The 17,007-nt window shown below is 42.0% G+C and overlaps 1 protein-coding gene across 2 annotated transcripts in view; it reads left to right on the top strand.

Annotated features, from left to right (window-relative positions):
* Positions 1–17,007, top strand: part of PKNOX2 (PBX/knotted 1 homeobox 2) — a 640,658-nt gene that overhangs the window by 462,341 nt on the left and 161,310 nt on the right. For both annotated transcript variants that reach the window (XM_075073480.1, XM_032767003.2), the window contains one exon: positions 4,131–4,319. In XM_075073480.1, coding sequence (XP_074929581.1) covers positions 4,131–4,319 — 189 coding nt within the window. The remainder of the gene's footprint in view (positions 1–4,130; positions 4,320–17,007) is intronic.

The raw sequence follows: 17,007 nt of genomic DNA, 5'->3' as shown, positions 1-17,007 counted from the left end.
TTGGGTCATTACTCTAATTGAATCTATTTCCCCATGTTAAGTTCTCCTCACACCTTCTGTGGGTCATCTTAATTATCACTTCAAAAGTTTTTTTTCTCCTGCTGATGATAGCTCATCTCAATTGATTAGACTCTTCCTGTTGGTATGCATACTTCCACCTTTTCATGTTCTCTCTATGTATAAATATCTCCTGTCTGTGTGTTCCATTCTATGTATCTGAAGAAGTGAGCTGTAGCTCACGAAAGCTCATGCTGAAATAAATTTGTTAGTCTCTAAGGTGCCACAAGTACTCCTGTTCTTTTTTCAGTCCCTCAAGGGCTCTAGAGCCACTCTCCAGTCACTGGGCATCCACACAATGGCTGACCCAGCAGTTTAAATCTCCTCAGTGCTTCCAACAATGGTCCAAGGAGCCTCCTTGTAGCTGGCAGAGGACACAGAGACCCCATCCCTCTGGTTCTTTATTGGCACAATCTTCCGCATCTCATGCCCTATCATCTCAGAAGCTTTATTTCTGAGTATGCTCAGGGAGACATCAACCAGTATGCTTCACACCGTGCCCCCAGACCACCCCCTTTTAGTGGACGTCTAGCACTATTCTTGCCAGCTTGGAGTACAATAATAGTGGACAAATGGGTCCTGTATGTCATTCAACATGGTTATATGATCAAGTTCAGAATGCTACCTCATCCACATCTCCCTCCCTGACCCCACTTGAGGGATTGCTCTCATGACAGTATCACCACACTAGAGGTGGATTCTCTAATGCAGAGGGGGGCAATGAAACCTGTTCCCAAGGCCCATTAGGGAACAGGTTTCTATTCCACTTATTTCCTAGTACCCAAAAAGAAGGGCAGATGGCATCCAATCCTAGACTTCTGTCATCTCAACCATTTCATATGAAAGCCAAGGTTTTGTGTGGTCACTCTGGTGGCCATCATCTCTTCCCTAGAAAGAGGCATGTGATTTATAGCTGTCAACATGCACAGTGCTTACTATCATAGAATCATAGAATATCAGGGTTGGAAGGGACCTCTGGAGGTCATCTAGTCCAACCCCCTGCTCAGAGCAGGACCAATCCCCAACTAACTCATCCCAACCAGGGCTTTGTCAAACCTGACCTTAAAAACCTCTAAGGAAGGAGATTCCATCACCTCCCTAGGTAACCCATTCCAGTGCTTCACCACCCTCCTGGTGAAAAAGGTTTTCCTAATATCCAACCTAAACCTCCCCCACTGCAACTTGAGACCATTACTCCTTGTTCTGTCATCTGGTACCTCTGAGAACAGTCTATATCCATCCTCTTTGGAACTCCCTTTCAGGTAGTTGAAAGCAGCTATCAAATCCCCTCTCATGCTTATCTTCTGCAGTTGAAATAATGTGCTCCAGCCCCCTAATCATTTTTGTTGTTCTCTGCTGGACTCTTTCCAGTTTTTCCACAGCCTTCTTGTAGTGTGGGGCCCAAAACTGGACACACTACTCCATATGAGGCCTCACCAATGCTGAATAGAGGTGAATGATCACGTCCCTCAATCTGCTGGCAATGCTCCTACTTATACAGCCCACTATGCCGTTAGCCTTCTTGGCAACAAGGGCACACTGTTGACTCATATCCAGCTTCTCGTCCACTGTAACCCATAAGTCCTTTTCTGCAGAACTACTGCCTAACCACTCAGTCCCTAGTGTGTAGCCAATATCCTGTCCACAGATATTTCCTGAGATTCACCACGGGGCATCATCACTTTCAGTACAGGGTTCTCACGTTTGGGCTCACCACCACTCCTCGCACTGTTTTCTCCATTGTGGCGGCCCACCTTATATTCTCTTACTCTCACTCTCAGAAGAAATGCTGCTGCCACTGTTGCAGAGGTGTTGTATTAGCCACTTTTGTTATCTATGTAGGTCTCTGCCTTATTCTTCATGTTGCTCAATCTTTAATGAGACGCAGGGGTCTGATGTTCACAGGATTTGGCTGCAACAAAAAATATTTTTGTCTCCCCAGCATCATCAGCAGTGGGGGATCTGTGACAATGCCCTTGTTTATACAGGGAGAGTGAAGGAAGTGGCTCTAATGAATTTGCAACTGAATGACAGAAATGGAATTTTCTTCTCACTCATGTATAATCTGGAGCTGTTCCAGATTCCTTGGCAGATACAGCGTCTTTTGTGTTGGGTGTAGCATTTCTGCCTCTCACTCCTCTGTTTGTGTCTCTCCACTTCACACTATGCTCCTGAGTGGGATTTGCTAGGCAATCATGGTGTCTGGAACAAGCGAGGGCAAACAAATCTTCTGCTGGAGTTTGTTTGTGTTGTCTGGAGGATTTCTTAACACCACTAATTCCCTACAAATTGTCCACCACCGCTGATGGCAAAAAGGAGATGAAAAGGCCAGCAACATTAGCCATCATTAGAATAAGAATCATGTATTCCTCCCAGCTGAGATGCATATAATTAGAAATTAGAAAAAGGTCAGATCTTGCCATTATCAACTCAATCAGCTGCTGAGTGCCGCACAGTCAATTAATTCAGCATCTGTATTTTTTACAACCCCGTGCACGTATTCCATTGGACTGTAACTCTTTTTCTGGACAGATATACTACGCAGTGAAGCAGGAACATAAAATGAGAGACCCTAAGCAAATGAGCTGAGATAATTGAGAGATTTATTTTTTATATATATGAGTGTGTCAGGTCTTCTTGCCTTTGCCCTTGAATATTGACTTTCATAAATGTGATTGTTGGATGGATACATCAGTCTGAGGGATCTCTATCCTTCTTTGGAGCTACACTTTTCTCGTGTCCATTTACTGAATAGCTCTGAAGAACTTAATTTCCCAATTTCTGTGCTGGTCAGGGTGTTTTTGTTTATTTTGTTTCGTTTGACCTTGTACTTTTTTCCCATTTCTGCAAGAGAGAAGTAGGATGTGGGAGCATGGGAGTGCAAGGGTTCAGTAGCATATTGACGTGAACCGGTATTACTGGGGCTGAAGCAGGAGCTGAAAGGCAAAGGGCTTTCAACCTCTTCCTCTCAAAATTCCCTGGAGTAGATAGGGACTAAAAGGAGTTTGTCCCCTGTTTGCCCTGGCTAACTATGCTTCTGATTAATCTCTTCTTGTTCTATTTGTAAATTGTACCTCATCGGCACCCATTATTCTGTCTCCCTGCTGGCTTTGTGACTCAGCTGAGAAAGCCTTCACAGTGCATTAGGACAGAGAAATGTGGCTATCTCCTGAGGTCCTCTCCTTCCTCCTACCCCTTTTTAATGCCACTTTTATAAATCTCTGAGCTAGTAGCGAGCAAGGCTTCATTATAGCAGCAGAGTTCCAAAGGCCTTCCTCCTACTATTGCCACAGGGCAATTGATGGCAAGGCTATTGAAATGTGTGTAGCCATTCAACTCAGGAGCAGTCTATGACTAACAGTTTGTAAAAGTGATCACTACAATTTGCAAATTAAAAAAAATCCTTTGACATGTAAAGACTTTTTGTTATATAAAACTGGCTTTATCACCCCACAGTGAATAGCTGGAATTTTATATATTATGCAAGATTTCAAACTGAAGCTGTAAAACTTAAAGTTTCAGTTCCATGAGAGGAATGTTTTATGTGTACATTTTTTAACATTTATGGGATACATTTTAATGAGGCCCAAGCTTTGCTCTAGGGAAAGCTCACAGCCACATTGCTGCTCTGAAATCTTGTTAGAGAGAGTGGCCAGTAGAGAATAATCAAACACATTTTTACATCCAATGCTTAGTCTCTAAATTTTCTTTGGGCATTTATTTTAGTTGGGATGGTAATTACAGTGAATTTCTGCATCTCCAGATAGTGGAGACTGGTGAATTCCATGGGCAACAAAAATATTTATTTTCTTTTACCACTAGTGAAAAAGCTGCACTGTTTGAAAAGGCTGCTGTTCTGCATTAGCACCAACAGATCTGAACTTCAGGCCTAAAAAGGATTATGTGGCAAATTGTACACTAGGTTATTTAATCAGATTGTCTTAATTAGCAATTCCTAGGTAATCTTGCAGATACTCATCCTTAGCAGTTCCTGAGGTTGCCCAATGATTCTAGTAGTTACTAGAAAGCCAGTGGATACACACTGACCTCTTCTCTTTGTTTATCCTTCTCAGATGGTGAAAGCAATTCAGGTCTTGAGAATTCATCTGCTGGAGCTGGAGAAGGTGAATGAATTGTGCAAGGACTTTTGTAACCGTTATATCACCTGCCTCAAAACAAAGATGCACAGCGATAACCTACTCAGGAATGATCTTGGGGGGCCCTACTCCCCAAACCAGCCCTCCATAAACCTACACCCACAGGTAATGGCTGAAAATGTCCACCACACATGCTTTCTTAAAATCTCCCCTTGGGCCTTATTGTTCTACAAACAGTTTCACTCCATTTTATAAAGTTCCTCCTCATTTTGATCCAGTTGCCAGGAGGCACATTTTCCTAACAGGCTGTATGAGCATGGCAGAGGAATCCTGGAGATTTAAGACATTTTGGGTCTGATTTTCAGAGGCACTCAGTATCTACAGCTCCCATTGGCTTCCCATTGTACTTGCTCAGCAGCTCTGGAAATTAATCAAAAAGTGTTTCCAGATGGGCTCTAAAAATGGAAGCACCTGAAAATTTGGGGCACTGTTGAAAATGTAAGTCTTAATCTGTGTGTGTGTATGTGAATATATGTGTTTGAAAGCAAATGACCCATAGTTAATAAGCACAAAGCCACAGGAGGAAATGATGCAGTGACTGAATGTTTTTCACTGGGTTTCTCTGAATGCCATCCTGCAGCAGAGCACTCTTTCATAGAAAAGTGACTCTAGTGAGTGACTGCCACCGACTGGTAGAGTTTTAACCATGACAGTTTATGGATGACAAAACTGAGATGTCAGATAAAGTATTGCATATGGCTATATGTCAGTATGCAGTGATAGTTACAAAGGGGGCACAAACTAATTAGAACCATGGGAAATTCTTAGTGCTTGTCTGTATGGTGAATTAGCGCACAGCAAGCTGAGGTGTAAATCTGAAGTGTTCTAGCATGCTGCACACTAACTCTCTGATGTACTGGTGTTTGAAACCCTGCACACTAACTGCATATAGACAAATCCGTATCCTCACTTTGAAAAAAATGTAAATTAAAAAACAGATTTTGGGTTACATTTTAAAGTATGGAGATATAAACTGTTGAATTTGTCAATTACCATAGAAAAAGGGACAAGATTTTATAGTAACAAAACCCTGGCACAAAAATTTCATGAAGCCTAATCCCTAGTAACATTTTTTTAAGAAACCTCGTGTCAGAGTTTGTCCATTTGAATTGCTTTGCTGGATTTTTTCTAGAAAATCTTCTAGAAATCCAGCAGATGTTGTGCCCTTGACAGAATAGTAATGCAGTGAACTTCCTTTCACAAATCTCACTAGTACTGTCTTTTACCTCTTCCTTCAGAGGCATCACAGACAGCTGCTGGGACAGGCATCGGAGTGCATTGTTTCTATACTATTCCATCCTGCCCGCTGACCATTAGCTTAGTGTCTCAGTGCATCCTAAGGCTTTTTTAGGGTTCTTTGCTTGAAATTTCTGTTTAGGCGCTGGATGAGCAGCTTCCCCAGAAGGGAAGCAGGAAGTCAAGTGGTAAATGGAAATCCAACCCTAATAAAGCCCAGGAAATGGAAGATCAACTACATCAGGCAACATGTAAGAAGAAAATTAAGAGGTTAAAACAGAATTTGAACCGTAAACAATTCAAGGTATTTAAAAATAACAAGAAATTACATCAGAAGCAAGATGCCTGCAAGAGGATCAGTAGGTCCATTACACCACCAGGGAGAAATTCAGGAAATTAAGGAAATTGCTGGAAAGTTAAGCAATTTTTCCCTCAGGTCTGGTCTATACTTAAAACTTATACTGGCATAGCTATGTCAGTCAGGGTGTGAAAAAACTACACCTGGTAGCAACATAGCTATGCTGACAAACGCCCCCAGCATAGATGCAGCTATACTAACAGAAGAGAGCTTCTGTCAACATAGCTAACATTGCTTGGGGAAGTGGTGTTACTATACCAACAGCCCCCTTCTGTCAACATTCGCTGCATCTCCGCTAGGGCGCTATGCCAGCATAGGCTCATAGACTTTAAGGTCAGAAGGGACCATTATGATCATCTAGTCTGACCTCCTTCACAATGCAGGCCGCAGAATCTCACCCACCCACTCCTGTAACAAACCCCTAACCTATGTCTGAGTTATTGAAGTCCTCAAATTGTGGTTTGAAGACCTCAAGCTGCAGAGAATCCTCCAGCACTTCATGCAAGTGACCTCGTTTTTTGCCCCACGCTGTCATTGCGAGAATTCGTGATTAAAATCTCTAGTGCCTGCCAATTCTGCTCTGGAGAAAATTTCTTCCTTGGATTTTTCTCTAATTATTTATATATCTAATATTCTAGATTCATCTCATCGCAGTCTATGTCCAAGGAATAGAATTCTAATGTAGTAACTCTGACAGGTGACCGTGCCCACGTGAGAAGTTGGAAAATCAGGCCTCTGCTATTCTGCCTGAGGAAAATTTTCCGACCATTGTGGCTCAGGTTAACTAGTGGATCGTGGGCAGACTCAACAGCAGCAGCCGAGAATTCTCTTAGTACTCAGATCCACCCCTCTAAGTACATCACAGACATAGGCGATTACTTTTCAAGATTAATTGCCAATTATATCAAATAATTAGGCTTATTACATCTCTCCTTAAATTCCAGCCTTTGTTGAAGCGAATGCTTTTGCCCTCTACTATCCTTGGAGGCTTTCGAATTCATCCTTTATAGGTTGAAAATTATCTTTTCAAGTCATACACTTTCTATTGTCCGTTATTCATTGTTTTGTGTCCACATTGTCTAAATTAAATAATTTCTCTTGCCTATCTTACTCTTGATATATTTAAAAGAGCAATCTATCTGGTCAACCTTCTTATTGGTTAGGCTAACAAAAAGGGGCCCAGTCTTTCTTCTCTTCATAGAGAGTTTCATTCTCGGATCATCCTGGAGCCTTTCTCTTGTGACCTGTCAGTTTGATTATCTTCTTACATGGAGATAAATGCACACAGTATCCAGATGAGTCTCACGTGCTATTTTACGTCTAAACTCCTTTATTTTTCGAATACTCCGTAGCTCAAAACGATTAGCTTTTTTTAACAACAACCATCCACACACAGATGGAACAAGCTGTCAGACAGTTCCTGTGTGACAGCACAGTTTGCTGAGCTCTGTCCTTTTCCCTCACACTAATATTTCAAATTTGAGAAATATCCTCGCGTGCACCGATTGGCACGATCCCCAATATGCCAAATTTTATGGCTGACTGGAACAACACTCATAGCTCTATCCAGTTCACGCCTTCTTTCTTGTATATTAGATTTCTCTCTGACCTATGGGAAGGAGACTCTGGAAAATTCAAGATTTCACAGTTCACCCACATCAACTCAGCCTGGAAATCTGACCGGGCAGTCACTCTAGACCACGGTGCAAATAAGTGCAATGGTACTTCCACGACCTATAGCGAAATTACTACTCATATGCCTACCTTCGATGCCTCCGTTCCACATCCTGGACACCACCATCAATGTTACAGCATAATGAGGAACCCATTGCTCTACCCTCGACGGCACACCTCAATTCCCAAGCATTCGCAAACTACAATACCTCAAAAATAAGGAAAGCATCAACAGCCAGTATTACCAGAAGCCTCTTACTGCAAGACAAACCAAGAAGAAAACCACAGGACCTACTGCAGCTATATCCCTCCAACGCATCATCAGATCTACAACCATCCTGGCAATGACCTATCTTTCACAGCCTTGGGTGAAGCCAGTCCTCGCCACGACAACCCACCTGAAAGCCGTTATATCACAGAACACTGCCACCGCATATAGTAACTCTTAACTCAGGTAATTCTGATCCATGCAACAAACCGATGAACTCTGCCACATATTCACCAGTGAACATCCAGCGACTAACCGGATCACCACACCATACCGTTCTTTCACTTCACGTACACCAATGAATTATTATACATCGACTCGTATTAGCATCAGATGATGCCTCTGGTAAAATCTAAGACTGGACTGGAAATAGGATTAGAATGTGACAACATGAAGGAAGAAAAACCTGTATAGAACACTCACTCCGCAAGCAATGCAGATCTTAGGTGGCCATCCTGCAGCAAAAAACTGTCAGACCAAACTTCAAGAGAAACTACTGAGCTTCGTTCATGCTCTGAATTGACACCTCAGCTCAGGATTAAAACAAGACTGTGATGCCTTGCAACTATAAAATAGTTTCTCCTCCCTTCGTTTTCACCCTCAGTTGTAGAGAGGTTACCTCCCTGATTGACTAACTGTATCTCTACTTGCTTCTTGCTTGCATATATATACCTGCCCTGGGAAATTCCACTCATGAATCGACGAGTAGGTATTACCCACGGCTCATGCTGCAAGTCTGTTAGGCTACAGTGCCTACAGAACTCTTTTGCTTTTACATTAGTTTTTAACGCAACCTATCCATTGGCGGCTTTCTAGTTCCTGTGATCACCAAATCCAAGTCTTTCCTCCCTTATTCCAACAGATGTCCCAAATTTATAACTAACATTTTTTATAATCCCTAAAGATGACTCTTTTCACTATAAATTTTTCTCATCATAAATTTTCATTTACAATCTACAAGATATCCGTTCTGATATGGTATCGTGTCCTCTCTGGTTGCGCAATACCTCCCACTTATGTGTAGTCCAACATCTTAATTAGCAATTCCATTCTTTGTCAAGGGTCGAGTAATGAAAAATTAAATAGTGGTCCTAAAACCAATGCCCGAGGGAACTCCACTTTAGCTCTTTCCAAAAATGACCAGTTCACTTTCAGTAAACCGTTTGTCTTCCTTAACCATTCCTTATCCACTTTAATAATTGATCCCTATCTTCCATTTGCTAATATTCCCCTGTGACATATCAATCTACTGAAAATCGAGGAAATTAGATCACTGTTTCCTCTGCTAAAAATCTGTTACCGTCCAAATGAGATCAGTTGTTGTGCACAATCTACCTTTTATAAAACATTTTTTTGCCCAATAACCACTGACCTCAATGTCTACATATTCTCCTTCAAAATTTTTTCCAAGACTTTCATACTAGATGTCAATCACAGGCATTATAGTTACTCAGTCTTTCTCCTTTCTTAAAATGGACTAGTTACATTCTCCATCATGTGGCACAACCCTGAGTGTCTGATTCATTAAAATCTTGCCTATGGCTGCAATAATGTGTCTCTTTATATCTTGTGATTGAATTATTGGGCCGCTTCGATTTTGTCCATTAGTGTTCAAGTTTGCTTCTACCTCGACTGGTAATATCACTCCATATCCCATTCCATTGTCATTCCTACATTTCGAAGATCCTCATTGCCTATTTAAAGCTACATGAAGTATTGTGTTTAGATATGGCCTGCTTTTTTAACCCTCCATTCCTCTGGTTAGCGATCACTTTTTTGTGTGTTTTTCTATTTAATGCCTTACCTTTTATCGTTTTATTCCCTTCTCAAGGTCCAACTCTACATGGCTTTTGCCTTTCTCCTTTATCCCTCATTGAATCTTTGACCTCAATAAGGTACTAGTTTGTCTTGCTAATCCCTCTTCACTCTTTAGTAGGCTTCTTCCTGCTTTTCTTAATCATCCTGAAGATCTTGCTATCCCTCTGGTCTACACTTGCTATGATTTTTTTTCCCCGTTTCTAGGGATGCAGGCTCACGATGTGTGTTCGGTGGACCCAACTTAGTTGCAATCACGACAATGCTCAACAGCGAGTCACAGCGCCAAGGCTGGTTGGTTTTTCCACCTCTAGAGCAAACCAACCGTCAGACAAAATGATTGGCTCACTCCACTGGCTAACACAGTCACAACAAGCAATTCCTTAACATTCGTGCTATTCACCCAACCAGTGCCACACTCCTGATGATAGGTTCATGAGACCGAACCACCCAAGTGAAAAAGAGTCTCTCAATCCAAGACTAGAGCCGACCCAGGTCATATACCTCAGATCTTTACCACAAATTACGCTCGTTGCCAATCTTTAGTAAATCTAAAATCTAAAGGTTTATTCTTAAAGAGAAAGTAGAGGAGAGTAGAATTAGTTAATGGAATCAATTACATACAAGTATGGCAAGTTCTTAAGTTCACCTTGTAGCATGGTGAAGTAAACTGCAGGTTAATCAAAGTTCCTGCGTACGATCACCTCGGATGGTCATCATCCCTTTTAAGCTTGATTATGTAGCAAAGTCCTCCAGAGTAGACAGATGTGAAGGACAAGATATGAGTTCTATCTAGTTCTTTATTATAGGCTTTTCCATGTAAGGATCTTCTTTGTTCTTACTTGGAAAGTTACGCAAATGGGTCTGGCAGTCCACATGGCCAGTTTCTGCACACCTGCTGCGTCATAAGGCCGTATCCGTCCTCTCTGGGTCGTTGTGTAGGTAATTGGTCCTTAAGGGGCCTCAGCAGCAACTGATGTGACGACCATAATGTCTGGATCTTTCCAGTAACAAGCACAAGTTTCTGAAAACAGCAAGTTACAGCAATATTATTAACTCAACTCAAAATGGATACAGACATGGACATATATATATTAACCAGTAGCCCTAACCTGCTAGCCTTATAACCGACTTTTTTTTTTTGTTCCCTTTTTTTTTTTTTTTTTTTTTTAACAGGATGTGGTTGCCCGACAGATTTGGTGCAACCTTCTATATTCCGTTCTATATCAAACGTCACAATGTTTGATAGTTTCTGCATATGTGATTGACGAATCCAGGCCCTGTAGTGTAGACTGCACACCGCATGTGGGGACATTTATCGACCATCCTGTAGCAATGGGCATCACTTTCAAACTGGGTCTTTTTGAAGAGGTCGTGCCTAAGGTGAGAATCTGACAATTAGTAACCTGTTCAAAAATAGTTCAACGTTCGAGAGAGTTCAGCGTGAAGTGACTCTGCGATGCCAAATACGCAAACTTCATTGTCATCGCTGCCATACAAAAGTTAAAGTTAGGGTTCAAATGTGTATCTCTATTTTTGCAATGTGTTTGGAGTGATCTGGGACACTGACCAGTGAACTGAAGTTATATGTTGTAATTGTACCGTTATGAAATAAGGGATTTAGTTAGGGCTCTCCAGATGACAGGCTGTGCATTGAACGCATGCTTGAGCTGATCTCCCGCACTAGTGTCCTTTCATCCTTTGCCTCCGCTCCTGAGTGCTCCTATTGGAGACTCCGAACCCCCATTGCCCTGCAGGGCCTGTGTGCCTGGCGTCCCGTTCTTTCTGCGCACGTCTGAGTGCACTCGATATTCCTTTCCTATGCCTTCTGTTCTTGCTTTCCCTCTGAGAGGGATTGTGGCCCCGCCCCATACAGGCTTTCTATATCACCCCCACTAGGCTTTCGTTGGCTCCTTCCATTGTGAAGTCCTATCAAGGTTCCTCTCACTCCATAACAGGAATCATGGCCTCCTGCACTCCTACCAATGTACGGTCCTCTCCTCTAATTTTCTCCAAATCAATTGGTTCTGGCCATTGATCTAGGATACTCCTGAAATTTGGAATGGATTCACATGCGACTGAAAGTCATGTTGTACAAGAGAGTCCTTCTGGTCTTAAACATCGTTGAAATTTCAGCTGAATTGCCAAACAAAGTGCCCATCCAGTGTTGTCTGGAGTAGTTCAGTAGATTGCATCCATGTTTTGTTCGTGAAGGTAAGAGTTAATTCCTTACAGTGCAACAGTCAGCTCTTCTCTACCACAGACATTGTCTCTGCCGAGGTGGCTGCAGGGCCAGCTGTAGGTCTGGAGTTAACACTTCTATGAGATGAGTCGGCATCTGCAACCTCTTAAAGTGTTGTTGCAAACGAGCACGACTCTCGTTTAGTGACACTCATTCACCTTTGTCTGGCCTATCATGAACTAGAAAACTCTGTTCAATGGATAGCTTGTTCTGCATAGTGGTCCATGTCTTAATGACCGCATACATATCCTCAGAACCTTGCATAAATGATCAGTTCAAGATGCTATGCTTCCATAGACTTAATTTTTTTAGTCTTGGACTAAATGCAAAGAAAGCACTTTCCACAAATATGCTCCAAGTACACTCATAGCCATGTTTAGTGCATAACATGATAGGTGAGCACACTCTGTGTGAAATGGACAATGATTTTTGTCTTAAATCTGATATTTAGTTGCATTATGCTTATTTGGTTACTACACATTATGGTATTTCGCCTGCTTTCTTCTTGATAGGGTTGTCTTTTTTTTCAAGTCTTCTGTTTTCAATCCTCACTGTGTTGTATGACGTTCTTCGGCCAGCTTTCTGCAATTTTGTTTTACTAGAACAATATCTTGTGAAAAGCAAAATCAAAATCTAAATTTGACTATCCATCACAAAGCAATTTCAGATTGGATGTCCGCAGACTAAATACTTCAGTGTATGCGTTAAGTTCACAATACAAAGAAAAAAAAATACTGATTTGACGTCAGATAGTTAGCTATAAGGACAGGAGTGTGATTTTATAAGTGACTGTAACAGAAATGCCATATTCAGTTAACATAGTCTACGTAGGTGCACATGCTAGAGTGCTACAAATCCCTTATAGAGCCATTTGCTGTTCCGTGTACAAAGCTCTAAGTTATAACACCAATACAATGTGTTCACGTTCCGGGAGGAATAGACCACAAACTACACTGTCACCTCATGTAGAAAGAAAATTTTTCGAACAAACGAGACATCGTGTCAAAGAAGCCAAAATCAAATGACATGAACCTTGATCCAGAGGTGAATTAGCCCTACAAAAACACTCATAAACAAAATAAAACAAGCATACAAGCTTAGTTTATGTAACACATTTGAGAAAACAGGTAGTCAGAAAATGGAATCCAACCTAATAGGACCATCAGAATAACAACAAAGGGTATGTGGTCAGAAGGCAATGAAAACAAAGAGGAAGCGACAAAGAGCAGTTAGCCAAGTAACCCAACTACCAAGATCCTTGTCATAGAACAGAAGCAGAGTCTACAATAGTGCTGGTCCGCTAGACTATCGGAGGTTGAAGTACAAATGCGGCAGGCTTGGCAGAATTTGATGAGATAAGACATTCTCCTCTCTAGTCAGTGAGAGCAAATTCGTGTGGATGCTGTCTGTCAGTTTGATTAGCACCCCGAGATTAGCCAGTCCAGCGCATATGAAGGCATATTTCTGCTCTGGGAACTGCTGTAGAATATCACATAGGAAGGGGAACAGAGAATTTCACACAGGCTAGTTAAAGACACAACTAGCTCTAAAACCCTTTTACTATTGGTTTTAATTCCTTTGCAAGGTCCAACTCTACATGGCTTTTGGCCTTTCTCACTTTATCCCTACATTGATCTGACCTCAATAAGGTAGCTGTTCCTGCTAATCCTCCATCTTCACTCTTTGTAGGCTTTCTGCTTTTTCTTAATCACTCTCTGAGATGCTTGCTCATCCAGCTTTGGTCTACAACTCCTGCCTATGATTTTTTTCCCCCTTTCTAGGGATGCAGGGTCGACGATGTGGTTCTGGTGGACCCAACTGAGTGTCGCATTCACGACAAATTGCTCACAACAGGCGCAGTCACAGGCCCAGGCTGGGTTTTTTTCCAACCTCTAAGGCAAACCAACCAGTCCGAACAAAATATTGGCTCACCCACTGGCTAACCACAATCACACAAGGCAATTTCCTTCGACACTTCCGTCCTCCCAGTATCACCACCGAGTGCCCACCGTTTGCCTGGGAATGAATGGTTATTGAAACCACACCACCAGTAAAAGAAGAGTTCTCTCAATCCCAAGGACTAGAGCCCCCAGACCCAGGTCATATACACTCAGATCTTACCACAAATTTACGCTGTTGCCAATCTTTTAGAATTTAAAATCTAAGGTTTATTCTTAAAAGTAAAAGTAGAAGATGAGAGCTAGATATTGTTAAATGGAATCAATAACATACAAGTAATGCAAAGTTCTTAAGTTCCCTTGTAGCAGTGAATGAAGTAAACTGCAGGTTAAATCAAAGTTTCTGCGAAGATCCCAGCTGGGTATGGGTCATCATCCTTGTGTAGGCTTCAATTGTACATAAGTCCTCCGAGAGTAAGAGAACAGGATGTGAAGGACAAAGTTGTAGATGTTCATCAGCTCTTTATTATAGGCTTGTCCAGTGTAAGGATCTTCCTTTGTTTCTTACTGTGGAAAGTTACAGCAAAATGGAGTCTTGCAGTCCTACCATGGGCCAGTTTCTGCACACCCTGCTGAGTCAGTAAGGCGTATCCTCTCCTCTCAATGGGTCAGTTGTGTAGCTAATGGTCCCTTTAATGGGCATCAGCAGGCTTAGCTGAGCTGACACCAACTTGTCTGGGATCTTTCCCAGTAACACAGCACAAGTTTGAAATACAGACAGTATACAGCCAATATTCATAACTTCAACTACAAAAATGATACAGACATGCAGACAGTATAATCATAACCAGTAGCCCATAACCTGGTCTTAGACACCTTATATGACCCCCTTTACACAGGATTTGGTGCCACCACAGGATTTTGGTTGCAACCCATGTTCTATATGGTCCCAGTTTATATCAATAACGTCACCACAGGCTTCTGATAGTTTCTGCAACTTTGACTTGAAGTAATTCCAGGCCCTGTAGTGTAGGCACAGACTTAGTTTTCACCACAGAGCATGTTGGGGACAATCTTACTCTGGACCTCCTCTTTTCAGGTAACAGCAATGAGGCACTGTCAAAGACTGAGGGGTCTGAAGAAGAGGTGCTGGTACAAATTAGTAACCTGGTTCAAATAGTTACAAACGTTCTGAAGGAGGTTCAGCGTGAAGTGACTCTGCTGATAGCAAAAATACGCAAACTCTCATTGTCATCGGCTGCCATACAAGAGAGTTATAGGGTTCCAAATGTTGTATCTCTATTTTTGCAATGTGTTTGGAGTGATCTGGGGAATCACTGACCAGTGAACTGAATGTCTATATGTTGTAAATTGTAACCGTTATGAAATATGGAATTATATTAGGGGGTCGCACACATTGATTGAGCAGGCTGAGTGAATTGCACGCACAAGGGGCTCTTTGCATGCCTTGTCCCCCCTCCCGGCTCCCTGGGTGCTATCCTTCCACCCCTTATTGCAGAGACTCCCTGCAACTCCCCCATCTGTCCCCTGCCAGGGGCTCTGTGTGCCTGGCATTCCCTGTTCTTCTGCCAGCAGCTCTGAGTGCACTCCCATTTCCACTTTCCCCTATGCCTTCTGTTCCTGCTTTCCCCTCTGGAAGGGGGATTGTGGGCCCCCGACCCCATAGCAGGTTTTCCTAATATCACCCCCAACCAGGGGTTCTGTGTGCCTCCCATTCCATCTGTGAGTCCCCATTCCAAGGTTCCCCTCTCACCTCCATAACAGGGACTTTGCATGGGCCCTCCTACCTCCCTTCCCCCAATGTATCGGTTCCTCTCTCCCTGATTTTCTCCAAATCAATATGGTTCTGGCCATTGATGCCTAGGATACTCCCTGAAATTTTGGAATGGATCACATGCAGGACTGAAAAGTCATTAGTTTACAGAGAGGTCCCTTCTGGTCTTAAACATCTGTGAAAATTTCAGCTGAAATGGCCCAAACCAAGGTCCATCCAGGTGTGTCTTGGGATGTAAGTTCAGTGAATTTGCATTCCATGTTTGTGTCAGGTGAAGGGGAAGAGTGTAATCTCACTAGTGCCACACACAGGTCCAGTCTTCTTCTCCTACCACAGACATTGTCTTCTGCCGAGGTGGGGCTGGCAGGGCCCCCAAGCTGTAGGTCTTGGAGTTAACACTCTATTGAGATGAGTCGGGCATCTGCCACCTTCTTATAGCTGTTGTTGCAAACTGAGGCAGATCTCTCTGCTTTTAGTGACACTCATTTCAAGCCTTTTTCTGCCATCATGATCACTAGAAACTTTCAATGGATAGCTATGATTCTGCATGAGTGTCCATGTCTTAATATGACCCTGCATATACCATACCTTCCCAAAGAACCTCTGCAAAATGACCCAGTCTCCAAGAGTGCTATGCTTCCAATAGGACTTCAAATATTTTTATAGTAGCTCTTGGACTAATGCAAAGTAAAGCACTTTCCACAAATGATGGCTCCCCAATGTACACTGCATTAAGCCATGTTTAGTGCATAAACATGACAGTGTGAGCACACCTTAGTGTGAAATGGACAAATGATTTTTGTCTTAAATCTGATATTGAAGGTTGCATTATCAGATTATTTGGTTACACAACATGGTATTCGCCTGCTTTCTTTTGATAAGAGGGTTTTTTTTTTTTCAGTTTCTGTTTCAATCCCACTGTGTTTATGACTGTTTCTTGGCAGCTTTCTGCAAATTTTTGTGTTTACTAGAACAAATATTTGTGAAAAGCAAATCTAAAATCTAAAAGTTTGACTATCCATCAAAAGCAAATTTCAGATTGGATGTCCAGACATCTAAAAGTACTTCAGTGTAATGCGTAAGTCAGCCAATCAAAGAAAAAAAAATAATACATGATTTGAAGTCAGATAGTTGAGCTACTAAGGACAGGAGTGTGATTTCTATAGTGCTGTAACATGAAAATGCACCTACTTCAGGTTAACATAGTCTACGTTAGGGTGCAACATGCTAGAGTGCTTTACAAATCACCCTTTTCTAGAGCACTTTGCTGTTCCGTGTACACAAGCCCTAAGTAATAGTAACCACAATACAATTGTGTTCAACGTTCCCGGGGGAGGAATAGAACCAAAACCTAGCACTGTCACACTCAATTGTAGAAAGAAAGATTTTCGAACAAACGAGAAATCCTATCAAAAAAGCCATAAAAATCAAAAGGAAATTGAAAACCTTTGATTCAGCATGGAGGCTGAATGCCCCCTAAGCAAAAAAAAAATAAAACAAAATAAAA

The sequence above is a fragment of the Chelonoidis abingdonii genome, chromosome 18, assembly GCF_003597395.2.
Source record: "Chelonoidis abingdonii isolate Lonesome George chromosome 18, CheloAbing_2.0, whole genome shotgun sequence".
Lineage (NCBI taxonomy): Eukaryota > Metazoa > Chordata > Testudines > Testudinidae > Chelonoidis > Chelonoidis abingdonii.
The sequence above is the reverse complement of the archived record's forward strand: the minus strand, read 5'-3'. Positions and strand labels throughout refer to the sequence as shown.